The sequence below is a fragment of the Cebus imitator genome, unplaced genomic scaffold (genome assembly GCF_001604975.1).
Source record: "Cebus imitator isolate Cc_AM_T3 unplaced genomic scaffold, Cebus_imitator-1.0 Scaffold373, whole genome shotgun sequence".
NCBI lineage: Eukaryota > Metazoa > Chordata > Mammalia > Primates > Cebidae > Cebus > Cebus imitator.
The window spans coordinates 1-10,293 of NW_016107688.1; the positions used below are offsets into that span (position 1 = coordinate 1).

Genomic DNA, 10,293 nt, shown 5'->3' on the forward strand with positions numbered 1-10,293 from the left:
TACACAGAGCTCCCCATGAGAAATTTTTAAATCTAAGTGCTGGGAAAATGTTTTATATTCGTGTGTGTGTGTGTGTGTGTGTGTGTGTGTGTGTGTGCTTAATGCAACCTAGGTAATTAAAAGTTTGTTTTTGTTCTGGTGACCGGCCAGACATGAAGCAAAATTGAGGGTGGAAGACAGCAGCTGGATGAGCCTGAACGCTGGCCTGAGTCCCACTTCCCTCCTCTCCGCCCTCCCTTTCTGATGGATCACTGATGGATCACTGTTTTCAATTTGTTCATTCTCATTTATTCCCCCAGCTCTCTCTTAGATGTATGCACTGAGTTCCTCCACAGTGAGGTGGAATAAAATAACCATAGTGCTATTTCAAAAACACCTGCTAACTTTTAATTCAAACTTTTTAAAAAAATACAAACACCCAATTAACTTTTAAATTTTAAATGTCCAAATCATTTTATATAACTAAGCGTTATTTTAGTAACTCAAGACAAGGAGCAGATTTTAATTCATACCATGTTCTGCATGCATCATTTCATGGAGAAGAGACTGAATTTGTTCTTTTGCTTCATCTTCGATATTCTGGGGTTCTAAAATAATTGTAAAACATAGCTAAGTAGAAAAGTTCAAACATTTACATGGAACTCCTAACACTCAAATATGGCATTGGTGCATACACATTAAAAGGAACACATCTGACCAAGCAACTATGCATTCTTTGTCAGCTTACCACATTTTTGTTCTGTGTTGGAAAACATGGTAGATATGTAAAATTTGTTTTACTCTGTCAACAGACTAAAGTGTTAAAAGACTTTCAATAAGGTTTTTAAAGAAAGAAAACTAACTCAGGTTCAGATTTTTATTTAAACAAAAAGCCTTATTAAAAGTAAAATGACCAGTTTCTAATGAATAAAATTTGCAATAATGATAAAGTGGGAAGAACAAAGCTTTCATAAAGGGAAATAGTTGGAAATAAAGACAGAAATGTGGAAGACAAGGTCAATACAGATTGATGTATCTGGTCAACCACTACCTATCTTTCCTGACAGGAGAAAGTGCGCTCTTGCAGGTGTGTGGACTGAGTACTCAGAGATGGCCCACTGCTGTCACTCAGGTTTGTCAGGAAGTGCCAGTAGAATACCTTACATTGTAACTGACAATCCTTTCAGTTTTGGAGAGCCATAACTTACATTGAGATCCATAGATTCAAATAAGGTAAATTACAAAAGTGAACATTATGATGACATTCCAAAAACACTGTGGAGCTTATGAGAATATCAGATTTAACTGCAACATCACACAATAAACAAGAAGCTATAACTACATTGATGCTGTTATAAGTTCTCTAGTAAACATAATCTATGTTCAGTGAATAAAAGTAGCACTACACTTGGTAACCTAAACGCTGTCATGTGAGATAATGCCAGTGACATCAGTTATGTCAAAGAGCTAATCTTCCATGACAATAACAGAATAAGTTAATTTAGATTTCAGGAAGGGAAACGTTTAAATGTAATATATATTATGCTAATCACACTACAAAATCATTTCCAAAGCATAAAAATGCCTATTTTTAATAGATGTTTCCATTTCACAAGCCATTTATATATGCAGTCTTATGCAATTATAGAGTCGACCAATTGCCATCCTCTCTTAAAAAGCCTAAGATAGCTTCCTAGCTGGATTCCCCGGTTTATAACTGCTGAAATCACCATCCAAAGAGAATATATTTGAGTTATTACAAGTGGAGGGTGGTGAATTCTGCTCATTCTTTAATGGCTTCCTTTGCCCATACAGGTCAAAGTCTCGGGTCCTAGGAGCAGAACATAATACCTCCACAACTAAGTCCTCACATACTTCTCCAGAATCATCTGCTACCAGCACTAGCTTTGAACTTAGTGAGGACTCCATGCCATTTCAACTTTCCATGATTTTGCAAATACTCCTTCTCTCTTCAGGAGGGGATTGGTAGAGGCAGAAGCCAGAGTGTAAAGGGTTAAAAAAATGAAAGAAAAATAAGGTAAAAAAGTAATTGTGGTTCTTCTCTCAAAGTGTGGCTGTTTTAGAGGGGAGAGGGATTAGGTGGCAAATAAAAAAAGTGGGGGTCAAGAAAGGCTTTTAGTACAAAGTAAAATGTGAGGTGCTATATCCAAACACACATTATAAAACTTTTTAAAAGTTACTCTCTGTTCTGGAGCTATGATATAATCATAGCAATTCTACAGGAATGAGAGAGAGCACATTGTCCTAGAATTAAAAACTCAACAACAAAACTCAGAGCAGTATATTGGCCTTAAAGGAAGAAAAATTAAATATTATTCCTCAGAATACAGGGAAAAAATCAGCCAAAGTACCATTTGGATCCAGTACTTAAGTTTTCAGTAAATATGTGGTGTCGTTCCTTACATTTCCAATAGGTGGCATAAGAAAACCAGAGTTTTAGAGACTGTATTAGATTTAATAATTTATTAAAATATTTCATGACTTTCCTACCTATAGGTCATAGGCGTTGGGGTAATTACACAGATGCTTGATTTGTGAATCCATGTAGACACAAACCAAGCTCCATAGATGACCGCAGGGAGGTTTGGGAAGTCTTTTAAGATAGAGACCTTCATATAAAAAAGACTGAGAAACCACTAGATCAATTCTATTAAATCACATGACAAATGATAACACTAGTGTGGAATTGTGTGTATTCTTACTTTCAAGGTAATATAGTGCAATAGTGCTAGAATTGGAATCAAGAAACAACATTTCAGCTCATGATGTTCCTGCGTGGTCCTGGACAAAGAACAACTACCTTAGATCTTAAAAATTAAAATTATCCTGTGCCAATTTCTACTAGAACAAAGTAAGTTTACTATATAATTTCAGAAGAGGAAAAAAAAAGTAGTTAATTATTCTGTAAACGATGTGAAACAAATTCCAGGTAAAACATGATTCTGTAAATGAGGATACCTGTCAGGCTCTGGCACACCTGGGTGAGACTCAAGGATGAGAACAAGCTTACCTGCCTCCATGGGAGCCTGTTCCTCGGGCTCAGCGTGTGGCTCAGCCTCTTCTGGTGGGACTGCTGGCTCTGAAGTAGATCTCTCTTTAAGTCCTGCATTTTTTTATTCACAAAGTTAACTTGAGTTTTTGTGGGGTTTTCTGACATATTAAACCAGGAAAAATAATATTCTCAAACATGTAACCAATAGTGCAAGTAATTAATAGTTTCTGGAATTATGTGCTTAAAAGCTGAGGTAGGAAAATAGTTTGCTCTTCAATTTCACATGAGCCTTTAACATCTCTTTGTCTAAGTTAGCTTTTCACTTCAAATTAAAACAAAATCTTTGTTTAAATTTTCATGATTCTCTAAAATAGTCACGTCTAAACCTGCCAAAAGTTCAGTATGAGTTCAAGCTCCTTTTGTGTTCGTAAGTGATTAATTAATTCCTAAGTCCTGAAGTTCAAATTCAGCAATGAGGCAACTAAGAAGGACTTGAACTTTTTGTTATTCAGGTACACTCCATGTTTTCACTGATATAACTATTTATTCTACTCGAAAAATAGTTAAAAAGAAATCATACATATCTATTTATAATCTTCTAAAGGAAACCCCTACAAGTAATCATATTATTCTACAACAGCTAAAATACATGAGAATTTAAAGGTTCTTCTTCCTTTTATAGGTCCTAAAGAAAATAAGATATCAGGGTAAATTAGCATGAAAACTGATTTTGAAGTGAAGAGCAATCTAAAATCAATTATATTAAGTTTGTTATTTGAAGTTACTTGATATTATACATGTGGAACATTAAAATGGGTCCTCAGTTAAGTACAACTATTTAGAAAACAGCTAAATTCAAGAGTTTGAAGATTCTATTTGCTGATCCTGGACTCCTCCCGACCTCATTCACAATCTCCTACCAAGTGTTGTTACTAAAGGGAATGCTCTGTGCATGGACAGCCTGCAGGCAACAGGAAGGTCAAGGTGACATGAGAAGCAGTGTTCTAATCTTAAGCAGCTGTGTGCAGCTCCTGTGCGTACAGGACCACCAATGTGGTCTCATTTCAATGTATTTTACGTTTATTATTTTTCCTTTTCACTTCTTTTTTCTATGTCTCATTTTTCTCTTATTGACAAAAACAAACACATTCCTCTTCCCAAATCTTAAAAGAAACAGAGACAGAAACACACGGCCCTGCCGCATCACTTACATTTCCTCCAGTTACCATTTGCAACACTACTTCCACACAAAACTTACCACCAGTATACCTGACACCAACACATACAGTTAGCTGTATTCTACATGTAAGTTACCTCTAACTGTAAGACAGATTGCAAAGGGATTATACACAGGTCTTAACTGTAGTTCAAGTTCAGGGAGTAGGGGGTAGAGATGAAGGCCAAGTAAAGGACATCACATTTCAAATTCAAATTTAGGGCTGCCCACCCTTTTCCCATTTAAATAATCATTTTTACATCCCTCAACTGTTAATGAAACAGGTTTGGAATGATTCATTGCTAAGTTCTGCTGCATGAATAGGAAAATGCTCAAGAATCATAAGAATCAAGTAATTTATTTGCACTGTCAGCACCTCAGCTAACACCTGGCACATGGCAATTGCTCAATGAACACTTGCTGAAGGGCTGAATACACCCAGTGGTGTGACTACTCTGCTAAGTCTAAATGACTGTGGAGATTCCCTGCAGGGCCAGGGCTTCTTAGCTGTACTCCAGTAGCTGAATGCTCACATCAGTGAGCATTTCTGGGATCAGTATTTCTCTACTCCTATGTACCAGAGATCCACATTTCTGCTCTAGGATCCACCATTTCAGTGCCATGAGTCTAGTTCGCCTGAGACACTCCCAGTTGATGTCTGCTGTCCTGGAATTATTTCACTCTCAAAACTAACTGTCTGAATGAAAAATTACAGGGTCATCTTTCACTAACCCCACTTGTAGCAGGCTCTCAAACTATGTTCCATGTGTTACACAAGCAATGAAATATTTTCCCAATAAAGAATTAAATTGCCTAAAAATCCCAATCTTGAGGATTTTGAAGTTTCATTTGAAAAAAAAAAAAATTCTAATGCTAAGTGTTCAAATACTACTAGTATACCAATATTCTGACATACAACGCCCCCAGAGTTAGCTTTAACTCAACCTGAACTTATTTGTCTCTAAAATTGAAATTGCAAAACATTTAAAAACAGGAGAAAGCAAAAGCACATCGCAAAAAATACTGAGGTTTTTTTGCCCTGTCCAAAGTGGCAGGTGAATCATAAAATCATTAATACCTGGTCATAGCTATTTCCGGAGATGAAATCAGCACAAAAATAAACTATATTGTAAACTTCAAAGAAGCTGAGATCATATTGGTATATCTCCTCCTCTAGACTTTTATAAACTTTTTAAAACTTAACAAAAACACATACTAGAGTATAATTGCTTTAACAACCCATATGGAAGAATTTGCCCGACAAGCTTTTATTTCAGGATTTCCAAAAAAAACTTTTTTGCAACCCAAACTCATTTTAGTTCTATAATTTGAGGAAAAAAAAGCAAGCAACAATGAATCAAGAAAAGTAAATGCTTATAAGCTCAATTCAGTCAAAGGAAAGGTTTTCAAAATGGATTTATTATGAAGTACAAGTGGCAAAGATGTAGCAATGAAATAAATATTCAAAATTAGGTTATGACACGAGATGTGTCAGTTCTGATGTCCATGGGGCTGCATTTAACAAAATGCCAGCTTACAATGGTTGAGCAGGAAGGAAATTTATCATCTAACTAAACATGAAGTGTGGAGGTGGCTGGCTGGCTCACAGGCCGAAATTCTTCCTTAGGCTGGCAATCAGAGCTCCCGAGCTGCAAGCTTCTTTTTCAGACAAGGCGATGTCCAGAAGCAAAAGGACCATCTCTTGCTCTGTTTCTTTCTTAGGCTTGAGGAAATCTTTTCCAGAGGCCGCTGACAGTCTTCCCTTTCAGTGTTTATCATCAGGACTGGGACCCACTTTTCTACGCTGGCAAGAGGAACAGGGTGTCCACTGCTGCCTTCCAGTCATTATAGGGTGAATAGAAATTGCCAGTCCACAGCAATGGCAACAACATGATTTGGAAAATATACTAATTCCCTTAAAACATACCTTGGTTTTAGTTCTTTAGGTTCATCAGATGCACCTATTAATTCAAGGAACTATTCTATAATAAATGAAAACAACATACCTACCTTCCAGGGGAGAGAGCAATTTAAAAAGAAACATGGACTGGGTGTGGTGGCTCACACCTGTAATCCAGCACTTTGGGAGGCCAAGGCGGACAGAACACAAGAGCAGGAGTTCGAGATCGGCCTGGCCAATATGGTGAAACTCTGTCTCTACTAAAAATACACACACACAAAATTAGCCAGGTATGGTGGCGCACATATGTAATTCAGGCCACTCAGGAGGCTGAGGTGGGAGAATTGCTTGAACCCGGGAAGCAGAGGTTGTGGTGAGCTGAGATGGCACCACTGCACTAGAGCCTGGGAGACAGAGCGAAACTGTGTCTCAAAAAAATAAAAATAAGAAACATGAACTATTTAGAGCATATTGGATGGGGACAGAGGTACAGGAAAGACATGGAACAGGGTGAACATTAGGGAAAAGTGAGGGTGAGAACTATTCATAATACTTTGGCAAAAGGACTCACTGATAACATGTGAACAGACCCTGAGGAAATCAGGGCTGTGGCTATGTAAGTTTCGTGTGTGTTTCAGGTAGGGAACAGCAAGTACAGTCATGAGTTGCTTAACAACAGGGATACATTCTGAGAAATGTTTGTTGAAATGTGCCATTAGGAAATTTCACCATTGTGGGAACATCACGGTGTGCCTAGGCAAACTTAGAAGGTATAGCCTGCCACACACTTAGACGATATGCAATATCCTATTGTTCCCAGGCTACACAACTGTATAGCATGTACTGTAATGTACTGAATATCGCAGACAACTGTAACACAAAGTACTTGTGTTTCTAAACACAGAAAAGATACAGTATAAATATGGTACTATGATCTTATGGGACCACTATCATACATAAGAAAGGTGGCTGAGGCACCAGGAGAGGTGTGCATTTCAGAAAGGCCCTGGATGCTGGATCCAAGGGCTGTGACTTGAGGGAACACGAAGTATTTACTTCTCATGAGAGTTAGAAGGAAGCCACTCCCTCAACAAAACCTGGGGAACAATTATAAACTTATTTTGTTTCATAGAATTTCATACAAGTAGCCTATAAAAAGCTAAGAAGTTTTTTTAAAATTAATGTTTTAATCTTTGGTTTACTAATTCAAAGGCGTACAGATGAAGGAAAATGTATCCATACCAATCTGGGTTACTCTGGCTATGGTTATTGCTCAGAAGTGGTACTGTTTCAGTTGCGAGTAGTCTAGCAGTATAAATCAATTTACCCCCAGATTATGGCTCACAGGTACACAAAATTTGGGAAATATTCTGGAAAATCAATACTCCAGAAAGGTATGCCTACTAGGTAACCATGCCAATCCTCATTGTTGCTCCTGGCTTATATAATCAGTGAATACAGAGCTTTCCTAGTTTACCAGCAGCAGTCCCAGAACTTACCAAAGTTCTGAGACTACCAGGTACTCAAAGCCACCCCATGATATGCAGTAAGAGCCATTCCAGATTCAAAGCATCTTTACATAACGTAAGATGGACAGGCAGATTTCAAACAGACATAAATTACAAGAGAATTAAACACTGGCAATAAGGTTCCCAAGAGCCTGGTTTCAGCACCAACGAAGGGACTGCACAAACACCGAAGAGAGGAGATTCATAAAAAATGCAATTAAAGGGCACACAATTCAACATGGTGTGTAAGAGTTTGGGCACCTGGGACAAGAGGATGTCTTTGAATTCCATTTGAATTCCACGTCAGTGTTACCACAGCTATACTTTTTGGTTTCCACAAATGCAGAAAGAGGACAAAACAGGACCCCTCCGAACGGCTTTAAGAATTAAATGAGATAATAAGTATTTTTCAAAAAATTTACCTTTTATTTTCTTCTTAAAAAAAGATCTTTAAACTCCCTCCCTGGCCACCTCTTGCACACATGCACACAGCAACATAAACACAGTTAACAGGCAACTTCCAAGGTAGTTAAAACACTGCAATTATTGAACAATCTTTTGGGTTCTTTAAAAACACACACACACAGTTTTCTTCTTCCTAATATTCTTCAACAGTATATACAGACCTCAAGTATTTTTAGATGATTTGTTTTGTATATTCGCCATTCAATAAACAAACATTGAATGCCTATCAGTGTCAGTTACCAGGACAGGTGCTGGAGATAACTCGTAGTTGGCAGCAAAGTCCAGGAATGAGGCAAAGAGATGAGTGTGATAACACAAGCGGGACAAGTGCAGCCACTTGGGAGGGTCAGAGATGTCTGAGTCAGAGGTGATGACTGGCTTGGGTCCCATGGGAGAGACAAAGGCAGCCCACCACGCAGAGCAGGAGCACGTTCTAGGTGGAGGGACTAGCGGGCCGTACTGACAGTCACTCTAGTCTCGTTACTTTCTCCCTCAGTCCCTTGTTTATTTCACAGCATATCACTGCAGGGATAGCAGCCACCTCAATCTCTTGTATCCCCCATGCCTTGCCCAGTCCTTGGCATGCTGCAGATACTCAGAAATATTAACTGAGTCAATAAATGGGAACTACAGACACAGCATGTTGGTATTACATAATTATCAAAAATAACAATGGCTTTAAGCATAGACCATCTTCCTCTAATAGGATACAAGAGAAGTAATACATAAGGCAAAGAAGATGGAAACGAGAGGCAGACCTCTATGACGTATGCATACCTGACTTAATATGGAGCAATAAATAGATACAAAAAGTGAAATCAAGTGGGGTATTAAATGAAAACAAAGAAAAAAGAAATGAATGACTTTCTGCTTTGCATAGCTGATAGAGTTCTTCCAGAAATTGATTCCTATCTAAAAATGATGGCCAAACAAGAAATAAACATTTAGCTTATACAATTATATTCTTAGGCAAATGGAGAAGAAAGGATAAGAGACAAAAGATTGTTACTGAGGAATCTTTCAGATCAGCCCAAACAAGATTTTCATGAAAATAATCTTATGGGTCGGCTACATAACACTCATCCTTTAGTTTCCCTAACACAAAAACTCTCATTTTAAACAGAACAGGGGCAAAATGGAGAGAGCTTAACAACAAAATAAACTTCATTACCTGATATCTAAATGGCAACATTTATTATTATATCAGTATTCTCTTACATTCTTTCAGCGGTCTAAAATTATTGTTTTTCTTTTAATTTTAAATTATAATTTCGACTTCTATTTAGATTCAGGGAGCACATGTGCAGGTTTGTTCCATGGGTATATCGTGTGATATCGAAATTTAGAATATGAATGATTCCATCACGCAGGTAGTGAGCATAGTACCTAACAGTTTTTCAACCCTTGTCTCCCTCTCCCCCCTTTCTAGAAGCTCTAGTGTCTTGTTTCCATCTTTATGCCCATGAGTACCCAATGTTTAGGTACACACCTTCTTATTCTGAAATATCTATTTCGGCCCATTCCATTCACCTCTCTGTATTCGAGCAGGGGAAGAAGAAGAAATGGGATGGGTAGAAGAAGAGGAAACAAACTCCATCATCTGCCTGCTTTCGGTGCAGATGAAGAGTGGTGTGTAAACACCTATTCCCGCCCTGCACCAATTCCTCCTCCTTCTAGAGAAAACACACTAACTTCCTTAGGGGAATCCAATTTTTCTTTACCCCCCAGTTTAAGGGTGGGCACTCACATATCCCAGGGTGTCAGCAGTCACAGCTGTCTTATCCCCTACTCCATAAGGAGCAGGGTTGAAGATGAACACATGAGATTCTGCCTGAGAAGGAAGCCGACATTCCTGAGAGTCCACAGACAGACACTGAGAACATTGTTTGAGCGCCTAGATCCAGCATAACAAAAGAAAAAATCCAAAATTACCCCTGGGCTTTACAATCACGGGAGCCAATCCATGGTTTTTTTGTCCATGTCAGGTATCTGAATGAATTTAATATCATGGATGTAACCAAAGAAATTCTGGAGAACATTCAGAAGTAAAACTAAATATATTCCTAATATCCCAAGGAAGAATGATAAATGCACTTTACATAGAAATATAGTTACATTAAGACTTGAAGAACTGGATATTAGAAGTAAATTTGTGTGTACCAGAGTAAAAAAAAAAAAAAAAAAAAAAAAAAAAAAAAAAAAAAAAAAAAAA

General features: G+C 37.8%; 1 protein-coding gene across 3 annotated transcripts in view; it reads right to left on the reverse strand.

Annotated features, from left to right (window-relative positions):
• Positions 1-447: 447 nt before the first annotated feature.
• The window catches only part of LOC108288419 (aspartyl/asparaginyl beta-hydroxylase-like), a 72,701-nt gene continuing 62,855 nt past the window's right edge, over positions 448-10,293 (reverse strand). For all 3 annotated transcript variants that reach the window (XM_017507346.2, XM_017507344.2, XM_017507340.2), the window contains 2 exons: positions 3,011-3,103; positions 448-587 (listed from right to left, as the gene is read on the reverse strand). In XM_017507346.2, the coding sequence (XP_017362835.1) occupies positions 502-587; positions 3,011-3,103 (179 nt within the window). In that variant the 3' untranslated portion in view covers positions 448-501. The remainder of the gene's footprint in view (positions 588-3,010; positions 3,104-10,293) is intronic.